The following is a 22,508-nucleotide window of genomic DNA, read 5'->3' as shown; positions in this document are numbered from 1 at the left end:
TTATATAACAGCCCAGGCCATGTAAAAATTTCCCACAAATAAACAGATGGCATAAATTATTTCTTTTTTAATATGAACATCTAGAATTTCCTTTGAAACTGATGTATACACTTAACTTATGTAAAATAATATATATCGATACATGTACTTTTGTGCATCAATGTACTATCACAACATAAATGATATGTAAAGTACATTTAACATGATAAAGCTGAGGTAGCCATGAACTATAAGAGTACAGGACAGTATAAGGATTTTTTAATGATTTTTCCAAGTGATCACATTCAAATGTCATGAATGTCAGTACAATGTACTTTGATTCAGAGGTACACTGACATCTAATCCAAGGAAAACATGATCTAGTCATCCTGGGACTCTGAACTCGCTGTCAGTAAATTCTCCCAAGTTGACACTTCCTGTCTCTTATAATTTATTTTAATGTTGTAACCCTTAGTACTAATGTAATAGGTTTAGTCCATTTCAATTGATTCTTATGTTTTGTTGTTTATTTTGTTGATTGTTTGTTTGAAAGCTTTAAAACATGTTAATCCTATTACAATGCCTGGTTGTTATATTGGTTTATATTGGTTTTTATAGTTGAATATTATTATTCACATTAATTAAATAAAACCTTGTTGCAAGTGTAATAAATTCTTTATATGAAACAATAAAGTTTTACAAAGTCTGAGTAGCGACTGCAAGCTTGAGTTGTCTGAGTTTAACACATTTTTTTTATACAAGATTACCCAACGATGAGAGTGGCCAAGTTTGATTTCATTTGGCCAAGTATTTTCAGAGTAGATGATTTTGTGAAAGTTAGGCAACAGATTTGACAAAGTTATTGATGACTGATTGATTGGTTGATTTTTGGTTACCTAACGTCCAGTGGCAAATATTTCATGCATATTCAGGACAAGATATTGATGACTGAAAAACTATAAACCTGAGACTGAATTTAAATGTTAACAATGGAAAATAATTGAATGTTGACAATAGAGACAAGAATGCACACGCTGAAATGTCTCGCCTTTTTTACTAAACATTGATTTTAGGTTAATTGTCCTAACACAATATCACACACCTATACACCCCCTCCAAAAAAAAAAAAAAATTTGACCCCCAAAAAATTACCCTCATTTCAAGTAAAAGAGCCTTAAATTTTCATAAAAAAGCAAAAAAACACCCCAAAAAACACCAAATTTTCTTACTCCCAAAAAATTTTTTTTTTTACTTTGGAAAAAAACGTTATTAAAAACACCCAAAAAACAACAAAAAAATTCCAAAAAAAATAAATAAAAAAAACGGGAGAACTGACAGAGAAAGAATTCTGTGGGATTTAAGAGAAAAAATAATTTCCCCAGTGCGCCCCAACCTTGATTTTTAATTAATTTTATCAATATAGTCTAGTAATAAAACGGATCAATACGACTACAACTTCAATTGCTTTTTACATTTGTGAAGTGTTATAAACTAAATCGATCATTGGAAATATTTACATGGTTGTCAAGAGTATGTTTACATGTTGCCTAGACAATGTTGTCATCACATGTAAACATATAGCAGACTGGTGCGGTCTTTCGTTTCAAATTTACAGTGGTGAGAAGACGTGTGTGCTTTTTAGTGTGTTGTGGTTTTTCATGTCGGACAGTATATCTTCCTCTCAAGAAGAAGAATTGTTAGGTAGTCCTACTGCACTAGAATTAGAACAGGAAATTAGTGAATCACAAGCAGTACATCAAAACCTGTTGGATTATTCAGAGCAGGCTGTTAGTTTAATTCTTTCTGAAGATATGGAATCAGAACAACAATGGACTGATACCCAAAAACAATTTATTAATGATTATAGAATTTACTATCACAATATGGGATTGTTGGTTGACGAAATTGATTCAAATGGACCAACCGGAAAGATGCCGAAGCTTCCTAAAAAACCTAAACAACGGCTTAGTGACCTTTATGGAAAAGTGAATAAGAAAAAAATGACCCCCCAAGAACTGCACCAATATCTAGCAGACAACATTGCTGATGTTAACCGCACAATTTCTAGAGAAATATTCACCGACGTTTATTTGCTTTTAGGCAATGAGAGTGAGACGATCATTGTGGAAAAATTAAATAAAGGGATACGAAATCTAAAACGGCAGGATGCTCAAACACTTTTAATTCATATTAATTTTGGACAGTTTTTAAATCTTGCCAAAGCCTGGCTGGAAAATGAAAGGAAAGAAGGAAGAATTCAACAATCTTGGTCTGTATGGTTAAAAGAGAAGACAGGGTATTCCGATGACCACGCGAGGAAGCTACGTGCTCTCGCAAAGGTTCTTCACGGATACCCGCAATTTTTTTATGTGGGATTACCTCTAAATTTCATTTTGGGAAAACTAAAAGAAATTGAAATCATGCTGCAAATTCCAGATTTCAATGCATTCTGGAGAGTACCTGTGGATCTACCAACCACCAATGCTCTTCAATCATCGCAAGACGATACACTTACACTGACTGCTTCCGAGTGACTTTTTTAAATGCTATATTTAGAAACTTAGAACTTTCTCAATCTGTAATTGTGTTTTTTAATATAGAATATGTGATATTGATTTTCTTATTCCATATAAGGAGTAATCATACATGATCAGTGGCTGGGACAACTTTGTATATATTCCGTATAAGGAATGACTATTTCTCAATGCTATATTTAGAAACGGTTGTGCATAACCGGGTAACTTTTAGTGGATGTGACAGTTCTAACTTTGAACAGTGATATTATGTTTATAGTGTTTGATTTGTATGTATTCATTGCACTTTTGTTTTCAAATTAAAATTTTGAAACTGATTATTGTTTTGGTAATAAATTAACCGTAAGTAAAGGAGGAGCGAAAAACCAAAGGGACGTTATATCTCATAAGTAAAAAGTAAATCGACAAAGCCATGGCTAAAAAAGAAACAGACAAACAGACAAACAACAGAACACAAAATACAACACAGAAAAAAACCCTAAAGACTGAGAAACACGAACCCCACCAAAAACCGGGGGTGATCTCAGGTGCTCTGGAAGGGTAAGCGGACCCTGTTCCACATGTGGTACCTTTCATTTAGAAAGATCTAAAACTTAGTCATCATTAATTCTTGTTCATAGAAAGAACCTGTTATTTCTTCGCCTTTTAAATCAATTATTTTATAAGTAAAAGGAATTGTATTTAAAACTTTTTCAATTACAAATATTTCTTTAGTCCAACGAGTAGTATAACCCTTTTCAAATTTACCCTTTTTTTTTGTTATTCTTACTCTATCTCCGACTTTGAATTTAGCTTTTTTAATTTTCTCTTCTTTTTCTGGATATAAATTTTTATACACTGTTAATTCATTTTTTAATTTACTTGCTTCAACAGGTGTCATTTTAATTGAAGAATGTACTGTATTATTATAATTTTTAACTAATTTATCTAATATATCATAATATTTTAAAGTTTCATTAGCAGTAAAGTATTTATACATATGTTGTTTCATTGTTCCTATCCATCGTTCCACTACACTGGATTTTTCTTCATTCTCAGTTGAATATAACTTTATGTTATTATCTTTTAACAATTCTTTTACTTGTCGATTATAAAATTCGGATCCTTTATCTGACCAAATATATATTGGTTTTCTTTCTTTAAATAATGTTTTAAATGCTTCACTTACTGCTACTCCTGTTTTATTTTTCAAAGGGCTTAACCAACCATATTTACTAAAAACATCTATAACTGCTAATAAATATTTATAGTGTTTATTTTGTTTTGAATATGGTTGCATATCTATTAAATCAACTGCCCATGTTTGATCTATTGAATGAACATAAACACGTCTTTTAGGAAAAGATTTTATAACTCTATGATGTAATTCATCTGCTAATTTATTTGTTAGATTTGTTTTAGACATTTTTAAGTAACTAAAATGTTTTCTTAAAAAATGGAGGCAAAAAAGGATAAAATTTTATCCAAGCGAGGAGATTCATATAAACTTGTTTTGACAAAAGAATATAAACATAAAGCAAGTATTTATGTATTTAATTATAAAATTAGTCTAAAGGATGAAAAACAAGAAACATTTACAAATGCTTTTGATCACATGGTAGACTATTCCATAAAAGATTACCCTAATGGAAGAATTAAAATAGTACCTATTCATGAAATCATAATTACTAAACATAAAAGCTGGCCTATAAGAACATATAATACAGTTAAAAAGTTATTCATGGATCAAATGGAAAGATTATTAAATAGTGCTGAAGAATTAAATTTAGAAGAAGTTATTTTTGAAGTTACTGTTATCCCTAATAGAAAAGGAAAAGGTAGGGGTTTAAAAATATTAGATGTCATAAATAAAAGAAGTATTATCAAAATAAAAAATGATGATACAATATGTTTATCAAGGGCAATTGTAACTTCTTTAGCTTCAAATAAGTTATTAAAAGATTTTACAGATTCTCAATTAAAACATATCAATGAAAGTAGACCATTACAAAAAAGATTAGCTGAAGATTTGCATGAACAATCAGGAGTAGAAATAAAAGAAGAAGGAAATGATTTGGAAGATTTAAAAGCTTTTGAAAATTATCTTAATATTAGGATAATTGTTTTTACATCAAATAGTACAGAATATATTGTATATGATGGTAATGAAGAATATAATGACCAAATATATTTATATTATCATGATGAACACTTTGACACTATAACAAATATAACAGGATTTTTAGCTAAACGTAGGTTTTGTAAAGTATGTTTAATTGGTTATACTGAACAACATACATGCAAAGATAATACAGTAACAACTATCAGAAAACAACATATTTGTGATAAATGTAACAAAACATATACAGGTAAAAATCACAAATGTGGTGAAAAAATATGTTTAATATGTTATGAAAAATACACGGAAAGTAATGAAGAACACTTATGTTATATGAAACCATCAGTACCAAAACAAGTAAAAAATAATAAATATATATATTTTGATTTTGAAGCAAATCAAGAAACAGGAATACATATAATGAATTTTTGTATAGCTTACGATTTAGAAAATATTTATTGTTTTAAAAATAACTATGTAAAAGTATTTAAATGTGATTTCAATATTGATAATTTAAACTTGTTAAAATTAGACATAGATGATTGTTTTAGTGATGTAGAAAAAATTAAATATGAAACAAATTCTGTAATAGACAACTTTTGTAAATATTTCATAAGAGATAAATTTAAAGACTACACTTTTATTTCACATTATGGAAAAGGTTATGATATGCAACCGATTTTAGGATACATTGTAAAAAATAAAATTGAACATAACATAATTTCTTCTGGACTAAAATTAACAGCTATATTTATTAAAGGAATAAATTTAATATTCATAGATTCTATAAATTTTACATTATGTGGATTAGCTGCTTTCCCCAAAACATTTGGATTTGTGGGTAACAAAGGTTATTTTCCACATTATTTTAATACAACAGAGAATCAAAAATATGAGGGAATTTATCCTGATAAAAAATATTTTGGTTATAATACTATGACATTTAAAAATAAAGAATTATTTGATGAATGGTATAATAAAGTTAAAGAAAAAGAATTTAAATTCTATAAAGAAATATTTTATTATTGTCTATTGGATGTTTTAATTCTTGCCAAAGGTTGTACCTTATATAGAAAATTATTTTTAAATATAACCAATAATTGTATCGATCCATTTCAATATATTACAATTGCTCAATGTTGTACAAAAATATTTAAAACATTAATGTTGACAAATGAAACAATTGGAATTCACAAAAAGATGACAATTAAAGAAGTACATTCACAAAAATCAATACAATGGTTAGAGTATATTTCTTTAGAATATAATATAATGATTCAACATGCTAAAAGGGGAGGTGAAAAGAAATTATTCATTAATAATAAATGTTATAAAGTCGATGGTTACTATTATGATAGAGAAAATAAAATGCGTAATGTTTATGAATTTTTTGGATGTTATTGGCATGGATGTACAAAATGTTATAGTCCTGAAGAAATATGTAAAAAAGATAGAAATAAAAAAACTATGAAAGAGTTATATGACCAAACTAAAGAAAGACTTAAAACTATTGAAGATTATCTAAAACCAAATGTAAAAATTCATACAATATGGGAATGTGAGTTTGATCAACAAAAATATCCTGAAGTTGATCCACATTTAAAACCTATTGATAAAAGAGATGCATTTTATGGAGGAAGAACAGAAACTATTCAATTATACAATAATCTTTCTGATTTAAAAGGTAGATATGTAGATTTTTGTTCTCTGTATCCATCAGTAAATAAATATTGTAAATATCCTATAGGACATCCTATTACATCTACAGAAATATCTGTAGATGATTATATAAAAAATAATTATTTCGGAATAATGAAATGTAAAATATTACCACCTAAAGGATTGTATCACCCTGTTTTACCTTATAAACAATTAACTAGTGATAATACACATAAATTACTTTTTGGATTATGTAGAACATGTATGAATAAAATATCTTTTAAATGTAAACACATAGATGATCCTACTTTAAATAAACATGATAAAATACATGAAATAAAAAGATGTAAAGAATGTAAAAATATTAAAAATGAAAAATGTATACATTCTGATGAGGAAAGAGTTATAGTAGGTACATGGTCTACAATAGAAATAGATAAAGCAATAGAAAAAGGTTATGAATTACAAAAAATATATGAACTAGAACATTTTGAAAAAACATCTACAGATATATTTAAACTTTATGTAGATACGTTTATGAAATATAAACAAGAAGCTTCAGGATGTAAATGTGATCCTAAATATTGTAAAAATGATTGTAAAAACGATAAAGAATGTAAAACAAAAATACAATACATTATAGATAATACTGCTTATGATCTAGATATTGACAAAGTTAAGTACAATTCAGGATTAAGATTTATAGCTAAAATATGTTTAAATAATTTATGGGGACATTTTGGTATGAGAGATAATTTTACACAAAAAGAATATTGTTTTACTTTAGAACATATAACTAAAATAGTATTTAATGAAAAATATAAAGATATAAGTACTATGATATTAGATGAAGATATTGTTTTAACAGAATATAAAAATAAAGAAGAATACTCTAAACCTAATCCAAGTGTAAATGTTTATATAGCTTTGTTTACAACAGCACATGCTAGATTAAAATTATACGAACTATTGGATATTCTTCAAGAAAGAGTTTTATACATGGATACAGATTCTTGTATTTATAATGATGATGGTTCTGAAGCTTGTAAAAAAATAGAAAGTATGATGGGAAATAAATTAGGAGATTTAACAGATGAAATTGTTTCAAAACATAACGCTAATCATATAAAACAATTTATATCTGCTGGTCCAAAAGATTATTCTATGAAACTAGATACAGAAAAACTAGTTAGCTGTTGTAAAGGTTTTAGATTAAATGCTGAAGTAGAAAAAAAGATTACATTAGATAAAAAAATAAAAATAGTTACTGATGAAAATGAAAAATATGAAACTGTTAAATATAATAATATAAAAATAGGAAAAGATCATCAACTTAAAACAGTTAAACAAGTTAAAGCTTATGATTATATGTTTGATAAAAGAATGGTATATTGTAAAAATGAAAATTTAATTAGAAGTTTTCCTTATGGATATTAAAAAATATATAATTTAAATTTTTATTTTAAAAAATAAAAGACTAAAAAATGATTGAAGCTTATACTGAGAAAGATGATCCTGACGCTAAAGTTATATTAGGAAGAATAATGTTATCAGATTATCAGATATGTTGTTTAAGAGATGATGGAGAATGTCCTTTGACTCCAAAACAAATGGAAGTAATGGAAAAGTTTGATGGTAAAAAGTTATCTAAGTTTCCTCCTGGTTGGGATGCTTTTATTAGACCAGATAAAGTTTATGAATATGTTTTTGAAAAACCATGTCCTGAAATTTAATTTTTTATTTTATTTTATTATTTCTCTATACCCCTAAAAACAGAAAAAGTACAGGAATTAGGGACTCTAATTTTTATCAATTTTTTCTTATTTTTCCAATTTTTCATACAAACGTAAATTGTATTTATTTTTTATTTTAATTTCCAAACAATAAAACCAGTTAATACCATACCACCAACAACAAATGCAATCTCTCTATTTTTCTGGTCTTCTGATGGAGTATAAAAATCACTTAATGTAGGTTTAGGTGATAATGAAGTTAATTTTTTATTCGTGACACGATAGTATAGTTTCATTGCTTGGTCAACATCATCAAAAGTCTGAACCGCATGATGTTCCTTTTGTAATTGTTCATTTATAAAATCTAATCTTTGTATTCTTTTTTTATTCCATTCTGATTGTGCTTTTTCTAATTTTTCTATAGCTTTATCATGTCTTATTTTCTCTTCATTTGCATTACTACCCATATGTGAAAATAAATAATTACTCCCTGAAAATGCAAAAGCATTTGTTATTGCCCCACCAAGCATCATTGTTAAAGCACTTGCCATTTTATAAAAACAAAAATTACTTCATAATATCAGCAGGTATAATACCTTGCTTAATCAACATATCTTTTGTTGCCATCGCAAGTAATATATCAATGGATAACATTACAACATCATTCATATTAAAATCCACTTTTGGTGCTGGCCTCCTTAATACCTTTTTACCTATTTCTGCATATCCAACTGTTAACAATGTTTCCACTCCAGCATGATATAACATATTTGCTATTTGTTTTCCGTCTTTTTGAGTTGTCATTTTAATGTACTAAATTTAATTAAATTCAAAAGGATCAATTTCTTTCTTTTGTTTTTCTGGTTTTGTTATTTCTTTAATCATTCTTTCTGGTTTCTTACTTTGGTTGTAAAAAAACAATCCCAATCCAACAATACTTATAGGAAAAAGTACAAATTTGTAATCAACTAGGGAACTGGAGTGTTTCTTGACAGAAGGGATATGTTCGTTTGATTCATAATCTGTTTCTGTATCAGAATCTTTTGTTATTTGTTTGATTTTTGAATTTTCTTTTTTTAATTTTTCCACTTCTTTTTTTCTCAATTCTGCATTTCTTATTCTTACTTCTGCACCTTTCTTACCAGCAGCTACTCTTTTTGGGTCTTTTGGTTTGGGTTTTTTAAATACTTCTTTTTTTTCTTCTTTGTTTTCTTTTTGTTCAGGATTTTCATTCATCATTTTTTATGTCATTATTTTCATCTTTTTTTCGGAAATCGAGCGAAGCGAGTGGTTCGATATGTCTTGCTGTTGTTAATATTGCAGTAAAAGGAGCAAGATACATTCCATATCTATAGTACAGTTCACAACATGTATTAGTTAAAGCATTATTGATAAAAGGATCTTCCTCTAAGTCTTGTATTAAAATTGGTGGATTAACAACTTTGAAAAACTTTGATACACCCATGACATATAAATTTATAAAAGAGTTTCCTAATGTCTTGGTCATACTAGCTCCCAATTTTGCTTCATATTTACAGTATAGTTTGTTTATTTGTTCTGTTGTCATTTTATCAATATCTGACAGTTGTAATTCTTTACCCAGATATTGTTTACTACTCCCACCAGCAACAACGGATGATAATCTTTCGCGTTTTTTTTCTTGAAGGGAACCGTTCACTTCGCTCGCTTCATCATCAATATTTATGTTTTCCACAATTTGCTCGCTTAATAATTCTTCAGCATTCATTTTATACGTTTCAAAAAACGGATATAATTTATTTTTAACTTTAAAAAAATTAAATACAACATATCCAACCAATGATAAGACTGCAGTGTTTGTTGCAATTGTTAGTATTTCCAACAGCATTGCTTTTTTTTATTGCTTATTTTGGTTAAATTACTTAAGCATTATTTTGCTTATTTTGGTTAAATTACTTAAGAATTACTTATTTTGGTTAAATTACTTAAGAATTACTTAAGCATTACTTAAGCATTACTTAAGCATTACTTAAGCATTACTTGAGAATTGCTAAAAAAATCAATTAAGTAACCAATAATCAGTAGGTTGATCTGTCTTTAATATTAATTTACGATGTTTCTTTTTTTTAAGTTCTTCCTTTATTCTTTGTCTTTCTTCCAAAGTAGGAATAACATCATTTTCTCTTAGACAATTATCAAAACTATCTCTATCTTTTGTGTAGAACATGCATAACCATTTTGTTTGTTCTCTTAAATCTTTTAAAACAGAGTTGTATCTCTGTGAAATGACCCACACTGATTGTTCCGCATGTCTTCCTGAAAATGCAAGCTCGGACAGCATATCTTTTTTCTTTGTTAGTTCCTTTGTTGCACTGCAGTCATCAATGATATATAATGTTGAATGACCAGCATATTTTTTAAAGAACATTCTTAGTAGTTCTTGTAGCTTCTCTTCTTCACTAAGGGAACCGTTCGCTTCTCTCACTTCAACAATAGGATTAACAATTATTAGATTTTTTGTTTTTGGTTTTCTAACATCACCAATCCATTCACGATTTTTGTATGCTTTGTTCCATTGGATGGTTGGACAAAGTATGACTATATATTTGAAAACTCCACTATATTCTCCTTCTAATAAATCAAGAACAAACTCTGTTTTTCCACATCCAGTTTGACCACATATAATAGCACAATGGGGATATTTTGGTAATTCATAAAGGGAATCGGAGTGTATCTCGCTCCGCTCGTTTGTTTCCATTTTTTAAGGGGAACCGCTAGTAATTAACTTCTTTAAATCTTCCATCTTCAAAATTAATTTGTGCATCTTGTATAACAAACAGATAAACATTTATTAATTTATTTGCTCCTGCTGTTTTAGTTATTTGGATAGTAATACCTTCAGAAGCATTTTCAATTCTTCTACCTGAACCGTGTAATGAGTTGTCATCTGTTGAACGTAAATCTAACCATAATGCATAATTAGTTGTAAGATATTTTTCTAATGTTGTATAGGATAAATTTAAATCCTTTAAAACTTCTTCTGTTGTTTTATTTCTTTTTGAATTTAAAGCAAAGAATTTATTTATTTCATCCCATTGTTGATATGCTTTCATTCCTTGACTGTAAAGTTGATTTGGAACACCTTCTATTGTCATTTCTACTTTTGTTATGTTAGGATTATAATAAGTTTCGGTACTTGTTCTTTCAGGATCTTCGAACAACATTAGAATTCCTTTCATACTTCTAGCTGGAACATTTAAATTTATATTCCACAATGTATCAGATTTGTTTTTGGTTATTTTTCTATGTCTTAGTATTCTATCGTACAAAATAACCATCTTACCATTAACTTGTTGTCTTATCTGTCTTGCTAATTCTGCATCAGTAACCATATCAAATTCTAAACAAATGTTTTTGATTGTATAACTTGCAGATGTATCTGTTGATTTAATAACATTGCTATAATTATTAAATGTAAGTTCATATTCAAGTCTATCACCAAGACCTGCTTGATAAAAAGGCATATGAGTTTCTAATAGTTCAAAATCAAGTGGGATACAAAATCTTGCACCATATGCAGTTGCAATTGCTTCATCCCCTATGTTTGATGCTTTATCATCCGCGCCAACTCTGTGTTTTAACATGTTTGTTTCACCAATTCCTTGGTATGCCATATTTAAACGTTCAGATGTAGATTTCCATAAATCAACATAACAATGATAAATATCACTATCATCAATTGACATAATTTCATTTCCACTTATACGAATTGTTGTTTTTTTAACTATTGTTCTTCCTATGTTTTGATATATAGTTGCATTGTCGTCTGTAGATGTGAGTTCTATTTCAAATGCCAATCTGGTTGTTCCAGGAACAATAACATCATTATTGCTTAGATTGGGGAATCTCACTAATAGCTGTTGATTTTGATCAATAGTTGAAGGATTATTTGTTATTGATACACTTTGACGAATACCTTTCACACCACGGGGTTCTCTTATTTTTCTGTAAGGATTTAATTTGTTTCCGTATGCCGACATTTTTAAGGATTAAATTTGTTATAAAAATAATTCAATTACCACTGATACTAGAGTATTGATACATGTAGAATTATCACTCTCACTAACAAACCCTATAATATCTCCAGCCTTAACTTCAAAAGGTATATTAAAGTTATGATAACTGTGTGTGTCACCATTACTTAAACTTATTCCGTAACTATATGTCTTATAATTATTAACAGTTATCATAACATCTATATTATCTGAGTTTGTTCTTAAACTTACTAAACTAATACCCAATATTTGTCCTGGAAAGTTCATTACATAATAACCACCACCACCATCACCAAAATTAAACTTTTGTCTTGCATGTATTGAACCATCAATTCCAGCATTTATACTTATTATTTTTCTGTCTGGTTTATTTTTAATATTACTAACTATATTTTCAACATTTAAAACTCTGATGCTTAGGGCAGCGACACCCCGTTGTAAATTTTTATCCTTAGTATCCATTGTTCGAAGTTCACTCTTCATATTTAATATTTCCTTTTTTATTTCCGATGTATCTACGTTTTTTTTTTTGACACCAAGTATGCTCATTTTATTAAATAAATTATATAACTTCTAAAACACAATTAATTGGTAAATGATTAATTATCTTGTTATTATTTTCATCTCTTATTTCTAATTTCAATTCTGTTATAACATCATTTACTAAACACTTATATTCCGGTTGCTCAAATCTCGCTGTTATAACTTCACCAAACTCTTTATTCTCGACTGGAATAACAGCCAATAATGTACTTGGCTTACCATCAAGATAATTATGAGAAGTGCTAACTTGTTCCAAATGGATATATAATGATTTATGGATAGCAAAATCCACAAATTTGTTTCCATAATGTAATTCATTAGGTTCGAATTTACGTTTATTATTAAATCCTAACATATTTCCCAAACCCTTACTTATCTTTAACTCAGTAGTAGTGTTTAATGAAGCGATACCATTTGCTTCATTTACGGATAATACAATATTTTCTTTTTGAAATTCATCCACTATTTGTTGAAAACTATAATAACCATTCATAATCCTTTGTTGTTCCTCTCCGGTTTTTGTTATAAACCCATGATAAACATTATACCAACCTATACTGTATCTTATAAATTTCAAACCAATACGTTTATTTCCATTTCTGTTATTTATGTATTGTTCTAAGTTTATTGTATTATCAATATTTGAAATAGTATGAAACATTTTTAATATAAAAAAATGATAACAAAAGAATTTAAATATAATCCTAATGTTTCATATAATCCAGGTATTAAATATTCTGAAAAAGATCATCAATTAAAAACAAATCTTGTAAATCAAACGATATTTGTAAATCAAAAAGAGAACTTTAAAACAGCTTTTCCTGATTTATTTCAAAACTATCAAAACCCATCAATACACACTAACGAACCATGGAATGCCTGGATTCATTCTTCATTTGATTGGTGGCAATGTCAGTTAAATTTTGCAGTTTGGTGTGCAAGTACAGGATGTGGTGTTTCTTATAATGATCATATACAAAATACTTCAAATCTTACAAAGTCTTTTTATATGTTTCATTTATATTATTGTATTGCCAGAATTTTAAAAGAACTTAAATCACCTTTACCAACAGATTCTTCTTTCTGTTATTACAAGAACCCATATGACAAAGCTGCATATCAGAAATTATGTGATGAATTTAATATTTCTCCAAATACAAATTGGAGACAAAAACTAGAATCATCATGTCAAGGATTAGGAAGTTTTGAGCAATATTATAAACCAAGTGGTGAATATAGACAAAATCATAAAAAGGATGGTCCATTCTTTAATATTCATGATACAATTTATCATGAAAAAGATATAAGTATGGCTTGGACTACTTTTATTTTAGATAATGGGAATGGATTTACAAAATCTGGTGTTGAACGTATTAATGAAAGTATTAAAATTTATGTATGGGCTTTGTTAGGTGCACAATCACAAACAAAAACAGAAATTTTAAAAGTAGGAACAGGATTTGATGCACAAAAACAATTCTTAGCAAATGTACAAGATGTAATAAATAGTCCTATCGATTTACCCACCCAGATATCGAATTATGAAAATGTTTTAAAATATGCAAGAAGTAAAGTTGATTATGCTTATGGTCTTGGTTTATATATGTCTCCCAGTGATATGGTTTTACAAATTGGAAGTATTGTTGGTTATAATAATAAAATTATAATTGCAACAGAAAATCAAACACTTGGGTTAAATGATGATTTAAATAATAAAAATTTTGATCATGTTGATTTTAAACCAAAAGAACCTGTAAAACCACAAGAACCTATAAAACCTGAAAAGCCTGAAGAACCAAAAATAGATCCAATAAAAAAAATTGAACATGAAGATCATGAAGATAATAAACAAGCAATAATATTTGTAAGTATTGTAATAGGATTTACAGCACTTTATTTTTTCAAATAATCTCTAGCAGCAGTAAACAATAAACTAACAACTAAAATAAGCAATGCCCATAAGTTGTTTGCAAACCAATTTACTACGTCTTTTGTTGCAGACAATAACCAAGAAACAATAGAACCTATAATACCTGGTAATGCAGCTGCTAATTTTCCTGCAAGAAAAGATAATAATTTTCCAAGATTTTTTAATTGTTTTTTTATCCAGTCTTGTACACCACCACCTTTTGATGGAGGAGAAGGAGCAGGAGAAGGAGAACCAGTAAATGCTTCAACAATAACACCAATAATCATTCCAAAAGCAGTTAAAACACTAACTATTGTTATTCCTTGTTCTCTGAATAATGTTCTTATTCTTTCACCTAATGTTCTGTCTTCGTTTAAAATTTTATGTATTGTTTGTTTAAATCTATCTAATTGACTACGTAGTTTTTCTCTATTAATATTAATTACTTCTATTCTTGCACTTCTCTCAGATTCCAACTCTCTCATTCGACTACTTATTCTTTTTATTTGAAATTTTAAATTGTCTTCTTTAGCTTGTTTTAATTTGGCATTTTCTTTTGCTAAGTTTTTATTTGTTTCATTCAGTTTTGCTAATTCATTTGCAATCTCTTCCTTTACTGATGTCATTGCACTGATTATTCCATCCATCTCTCTTTTTGTCATTTCTGTTTGTGTTTCATTATCTACTAAAGATGTTCCTTGTTCAATAAATGAAGTTTCTATTTCTTTCACATATGTTTCTGCATTACTTGCTGTTTCTAATAATTCTTGTCCTTCTTCTTGTGTAGATATTTCTTGTAATGGAATTTCTATATTATCGAGTTCACGAATTGGTGCTTTTATCTTTTTTTGAAAATCTTGAAACACTGATCTACCTTCTTTTAAATAATCAGATATTTTATAATCATCTACACCTAAAACATCCCTGACAAAATTAACACCGTATTCTCTTTGAAGAGTGCTAAATTTATAAAACTTTAATACTCCTTTTTGGTAATATGTTAATGCAATATCATTACCTTTTTCATCTTTTACATATAAGATTTGTCTTTCATTATGATCTTCCCTAACAAAAAAACCTACTTCATTACGTGTAGTTTCACCATTTTTTTTATAAAATTGTTTAATCATTTTTTTTGTAGTTTCTTTTTTACGAATTTTAGCATCATTTTCTGATAAATCTCTTGTTACTTCAATTTCTTTATTTATATACTTTTGAAACTCTTCATCATTTTGAACAGACGTTTCTTCTTCTTCTTTATCATAATCATTATCAAACTCATAACCTCCTTCAGCCATTTTATTCATCTAAAATATTAGATAATAAACAATAAAAAGAACCTGTTAAAAACAACTTAAGATAAAAATAATTAAATTTTTTATTTAACATTATTTTTACATTTTTTACTAATTTTTCTTTTGTTTCTTCATCCATTTATTTAATTAAAAATTGATTCATAGTTTGGTGGATTTCCGTTATCAACTAAAATTATTTTATTAAAGAAAATCAAAGATATTCCATTTTTTTTTTTAAATCGTTTTTTACTCTATTTTCTGTTTCCTCAATTAGTTTTTTTCTTTCATTATCATTCATTACTGTTTGTGTTTGTTTTGTTCGTATATTTTCTTTCATTTTGTTGTATTTTTCTAATTCATCTAAAATAAGTTTAAATTCATCTGCACTTATCTGTCCGTCAGTTAAAGATTTTGATATTAAATCTTTTATGCTGTTTAACTTGCATTCTGCCATTGTTTTAATTTCATAATGTTTTTTTGATTTTGTTGTCAACTTTCTTCTAATTAATTTAACTAGACCTCCTAAACTTCCACATACAACAGCTGCAATTTGTATGGGAAGAAAGATAGGAAAAGCAATTCCTATACCAGCTAAAACAACAGATGTCGAAATTAAACTTGTATCAACACCATCAGTAACATTAACTCCGCGTTTATATTTTTTGTATAGTGATTTTCGTTTATCTCTCTCATTTATTAATGTTTTTTCTATTTCTGTTATTTTTTGTAGTCTATAATTTTGTCCATCTTCTATAGGTAATTCTGGATATAAATTAGGAGCTGTAGGTTGTTTCATTTTTAAAAGTAAAAATTGATTTTTTTTTTTTTTCTCTTAAATCCCACAGAATTCTTTCTTCGCCTGTTCTCCCGGTTTTTTTATTTATTTTTTTTGGAATTTTTTTGTTGTTTTTTGGGTGTTTTTATTGTTGGTTTTTTTCCCAAAGTAAAAAAAAAATTTTTTTGGGAGTAAGAAAATTTGGTGTTTTTTGGGGTGTTTTTTTGCTTTTTTATAAAAATTTAGGGCTCTTTTACTTGAAATGAGGGTAATTTTTTGGGGGTCAAATTTTTTTTTTTTTTTGGAGGGGGTGTATAGGTGTGTGATATTGTGTGTCCTAAATATAAAGCTTTACTACAACTTTCACATAAACTTAACAATATCCAAGAAAATGAGGTCAAGGTCAGATAAACCTAATGAGAAATACATGTACACCTTAAATCATTCAATACAACAAATATACTTTTTCCAAATTTTGATCTTGAAACTGTCTATTCATGCTATTGGTCACAAGCCTCTGTCTTAATTCTAAAACAATCAATGAAGATTTGTCTAAGTTATTGATGTCTAATAAAAAACTTTAACCACAGACAGAACATAAAAGTTGATGTCACCATCTCCACTGCCAACACAATCTAGGATTGCTAAGCTTCAATTTCTTGATTCTGGTAAGTGACTTCTCATTTTTCTTCATACCTGTCAGGCCCATATTTATTTAAACCCTTAAGTACAATTCAACCAAAACATCATACATTATCTTTTAAAAAAAAAGTCATTTCTTAAAAGTTACATTTAATATATGTTCATGAACTATTGTAGATATTCATTAATAATGTACATATATGCAAAAACTTACAGAAGTTGTTGGTTCTTTGATAAACTTTCACATATATCTGAATCACATGCCATGTTTCCAAGGATACCAACACATATTTCCTGTAAAATAAGTAGTTCATGGTGAGGTACATCTCAAGGGAAGATAAAATTAATATATAATCAAACTAAGAAAAGACACAGTACTACAGGCTGTTAATACCTATGTTTTGGAATTGCACAAGGTCATGTTATGCTCTGACTGTTAATGACGTCTTTACACAAAATCCAATGGATGTTGGATCTGTACTGATTGATATTTTAGTCTTAGATACCAATCTAATTAAAATTAAATCCTTAAGTTGCTCCTGTTCTGATATGTCAGGCATCAAGGCTTGATGAGCAACATATCAGAACAGGAGCAATTAAAGGATTTAATTTTAATTAGATCGTCGTAGATATAATGAATTTTTTTAAAGTTATTAGTGACTAAAAACTAGTTTCAGTAAATGCAAGTACTCTTAGAAAAGTACTTGGTGTATTTGTTATTGTTAATGTGTATACATATCCTGTCACATCCTGGCAGTCTGTGATTTTGTCAGATGTTTTTTCAGCTCTGAATCAGTCTGATGAGTTAAGCCATGTTCAACCAATCTTTATGCTTTGTTACCCTTGTTACATCCACTTTACTTGAAGCTTGGTGGATAGTTGCCTCAATGGCATATATTGGGGAATTTTCACCATATAATTTAAAGGCCTTGCAGTTTACCTTATTGCAATTCATTCACCAGCTGTACCATATATAGCCAAACAGTAGTTGTTTTATAAATAGAGGAGGCAAATAAAAAGAAACAATATCTATATAAAATCTAGAAGGGAAAAGAGCTTCCAATTTCAAATCCACAGAAACTTTTTATGTTTTGCTTTTTTAATCCAATATTTTTTTTCCATTCTGTCAAAGTTAGCACTTGTCCTGTATTGTCAGTCAGTAGAAAAAGACTAAGTAGTTAGTTTCAATGTTAAAATAGATTCAATCTGTATCTTAAACTTGACAATGTTTCCCTCATTAATATGTGGTAATCAACACACAATTATGATTTTGAATTGTCTGAAAGTGTGTTTAAAGCTGCTAAATAATAGCTGGTGATATACATGTACAATAACTAAATTTAAACTAAAAATAATGGCAAAAATAAATTTGTAACTTGTATTTTTTTTATTATTACAATGTGTGACAGTAAACCTCACACCAAAATAATTTTGTTGGGGGATCTAATCCTTAGGATGATTTGAAAGCTGACATCTATGATTTAATGTACGTTAAGATATAAAACCTTCCTCTCTTCAAAATTGTGTTTGGGGGGATCTAATCCTTAGGAGGATTTGAAAGCTGACATCTATGATTTAATGTACGTTAAGATATAAAACCTTCCTCTCTTCAAAATTGTGTTTGGGGACATCTAATCCTTAGGAGGATTTGAAAGCTAACACCTATGATTTAATGTACGTCAAAAGATATTAGACCTTCCTCTCTTCACAATTGTGTGGCATATGTAAAGCACATTAAATGTCCACACAAATACAGTAAAATACTCACAGTTACACGTGGTGCCTTGGACCGTTGTATTACACCAGTTAAAATATCAACAGCTTTGAATTTTTCTAAAAACTTAGCTACATCCTAATAAAAATAAATATGATAAATGGATAATAACAAAAAGTCATGTGATAGTCAATGTCAGAGTTCGCGAAATCTTTTTTACCCTGGTGGTCCTTGAAGAAAAACTGCAAGTTCTCACTATTAATTTCATTGAAAAATACTAAAATTGTGTCAGTCCTAAAACCTGAGGACCACCACTTTTCGCGAACTCTGAGTCATAGAAATATAATTAGTAGCTTTTCATAAAGATTTTGATGATTTTATAGCCCTTTTCTTTGAATTTGATTTTTAATTCATTCTTTTGTATAATTTTCTAAATAAATTTTAAAAGGGTTATTTCAATAAAATTGTTCATTAGCATTTTTATAATTATTGTAATAACATTCAGCAAACGCCACCATAGTTTCCCCTGACAGTAAATTTTCAAAACATTTCTTTTATTCAGTGAACAGTGATAAAAAATTAACTAGTATTTTAATGTACCAAAAAAAAAAATCATAAGTTGAAAAAGAACATGTTGGGTTTCACTCATTGTTGAAGACATTATGGTGACCTTTAATTTTTAATTTTTGTGTCATTTTGGTCTCGTATGGAGATTTGCTTCATTGGCAATTGTACCACATATTTATGTTTAAGTTCAAAATCATACCTGAGACTGGAAAAATTAGCAGTACTTGCAATGTTATATTTATTGATACAGATGTGCATCCATATGGACTGAAACTCTAACTACTGCAAAACATACCAGTAATAAAGCAGAAGCATTACACAAGGATTATTATGAATTGTTTTTATGCATTTCACCCTTCAATGTTTGTCTTTTTGGACAATAAAGTGAAGTAACAAGCTACTACATACATTAAATTGGGAAGTATCCATGCAGGAGGAGTAAAAAGAAAGTCTGTTTAAGAAAAGGAAACATTTACGAAATAAGGAGGAGGGAAGTCATTTTTCTTCTAGTTGGTGCAATCGTATGTTTTATTTTTGATGTAAATGATACCATGTTATTTTAAAACAGGTGGTGCAACCTTAGCATTGGAGAAATAAAGTTGTGGCACAAAAAGTTGTGGCGCAAACGAATCTTTCCTGTCTGATGCATATCTAATATGTCATAAAAATATCTTACTGTATTCATTGACATGTCCCAGAGTTTACAGAGTTCATTCTGTAATTCCTCATCCACATCCACACCAAACTCTGCTTTATCTTCCTTCTCCACTTCCTGTTAAATAAATAATATCAACTAAGCATTGACTGTACAGTATAATAAAACTCTCATAATAAATAATATCAACTAAGCATTGACTATACAGTATAATTAACTCTCACAATAAATAATATCAACTAAGCATTGACTATACAGTATAATTAACTCTCACAATAAATAATATCAACTAAGCATTGACTTGAATACATATGATTGGATGATTAAATTTCTTTAGCAAAATCGTCATTATTACAAAGAAATGTCTTTTACGAGGAACCAATAAAACATATTGCCTTCTCAATAGTAATACAAATGATTTTTTTAAACACGTACCTCAATCAATTTCATCAAAGTAGTGAAGAGCCAGTGTTTACTATAGGTTGTGTTGCCAATCCTGTCTGCCTCTAATGATTCAATCTGTTCCTGTAAATGTGGAGGTGGTGAGGGATTACGGTTACAGCTCGGGGAGCTTGGAGTATCTTCCTCTGTAAAGCACAGTAATAATTATAATTATTTCATCATGGTAAGAATCAGTTTTCATGCTCTTGCTGTTCAGAGCTTGTTAAGATTTTAGAATTAAAAGTGGAATGAAAAATAAGTATTTTCAAACACTGCAATTTGGAATTTCACATTTTGCCTAAAAAGTTATATGTCTTTTTATATGTTGACCATCATGACCATATTTCAACAGTGTATGTACAAAGTGACCTTTTACATTTGAAAAGAATTCAATGACAATAACTGAAGGTCACTGGTAACCATGGTAACAATCAATTCTAATAAGACATGTAAATATGCACATTTCTCAATTACACTCATATATTTGTGTTTTTATGAAAAAGGACTCCTTATTTCGTGCAGATTATGATAGATTCAAGTTTTAAGTAAGTCATCTCCAATCAGCACTTTTTATAATGGCAGCTCACAAAACTGTTTCCAGCGCAGAGTTAAACATTTGCTTCGATCCAACTTGGAAAGAAACAAAAATGTACCACTTACAAATTTGGTATAATTTTGACCACTGTCCATTTGTTAGTCTTGTATTATTTTAATTTCAGTTTCTTGTGTAAAATTTGGAGTTTAGTATTGCATTCATTATCACTGAACTAGTATATATATTTGTTTCAGGGCCAGCTTAAGGACGACATCGGAAGCAGGAATTTCTCCCTGCATTGAAGACCTGTTGGTGACCTTCTGCTGTTGTCTGTTGTATGGTCCAGTTGTTGTCTCTTTGACACATGACCCATTTCCATTCTAAATTCTATTGACATGTTGAATGAAGTTACATACTCATTTTCTTTAAAAAATTTGAATCATTTAAAGATTTAAAGAAGGTTTATGTGCAATTTGTACTGCTTCGTCTCAAGTCTTTTTAAAAGTTAGGTAGAGCTTATGTTTATGTGTCTTTTTATTTCCTTAAAAATGTAGACTCTAAATATAACTTATTTATTTAAATTTAATTATATTCAGTTGGTGATTGATAGTCATTTTGTTGTTGTATATACATGTAACAGTATTTATAGATTATCGTTGATCATCTCAACAAGATTGATATTCTTGCTTGAGCTGGGACGTGAAAGCAATAAAGGCAATCGAGTTGATATGATCAATGATAATCTGTTTATCGTTATTTTACATATGATGACGTTGTCAATTTTTAATGTCAATTTCCTTAGCAATGCCACATGCCTGCTTAGTTTCTTGCAATACTTTTCCATCACAATGTGGAAAACTTAAAGACTAAGCAACATAAAACACCAATAAAAAACTGGGGGTCATCGCAGGTATCGGGACCGTTAGCCCTAGTAACATGTTCGCCCTGGGTCCATTTGCCCTTAGAGTCTGTTAGCCCTACTAAAAAATATTAATATTCAGGGCATTGAAGTTGAATAAACTTAATCAGATATATTTCTATGGTATATATTCTTGAAATTTATGAAAACATGGAAATATCTAAAAGTTTATGGCTTGTTAAGGATCATTAATTTATTGTTTTATGACAAAATAATTCGGATCACTGCTTATTGACATTTGTGATACCTGTCTTTTGATGGATTTATAATATAAAAAACAAAATTCTTTTGATAATATATTCAGCTTGAAATTAATTTTTAAAAAAATGTACGAACTGTAAAACGGATTTACAAGTTCATTCATACAAATACTCTGAGACTAGTCTAAGTTATACTGCATACATTAGTGAATGACTGAATACAATTATTTTGTAAACAAATATCAACAAAGATAAATACATTGTATTCCAGTATTC

General features: G+C 28.5%; 1 protein-coding gene across 1 annotated transcript in view; it reads right to left on the bottom strand.

The window, feature by feature from the left end:
• LOC134683354 (protein saal1-like) overlaps window positions 1–22,508 on the bottom strand; it is a 41,946-nt gene that overhangs the window by 17,676 nt on the left and 1,762 nt on the right. The window contains exons 2-5 of the mRNA XM_063542609.1: window positions 20,573–20,724; window positions 20,159–20,254; window positions 18,970–19,053; window positions 17,416–17,495 (exon numbers count right to left, since the gene is read on the bottom strand). Of these exons, the coding sequence (XP_063398679.1) occupies window positions 17,416–17,495; window positions 18,970–19,053; window positions 20,159–20,254; window positions 20,573–20,724 (412 nt within the window). The remainder of the gene's footprint in view (window positions 1–17,415; window positions 17,496–18,969; window positions 19,054–20,158; window positions 20,255–20,572; window positions 20,725–22,508) is intronic.

Source organism: Mytilus trossulus, chromosome 9 (genome assembly GCF_036588685.1).
Source record: "Mytilus trossulus isolate FHL-02 chromosome 9, PNRI_Mtr1.1.1.hap1, whole genome shotgun sequence".
Lineage (NCBI taxonomy): Eukaryota > Metazoa > Mollusca > Bivalvia > Mytilida > Mytilidae > Mytilus > Mytilus trossulus.
This window is presented reverse-complemented; position numbering and strand designations above follow the sequence as displayed.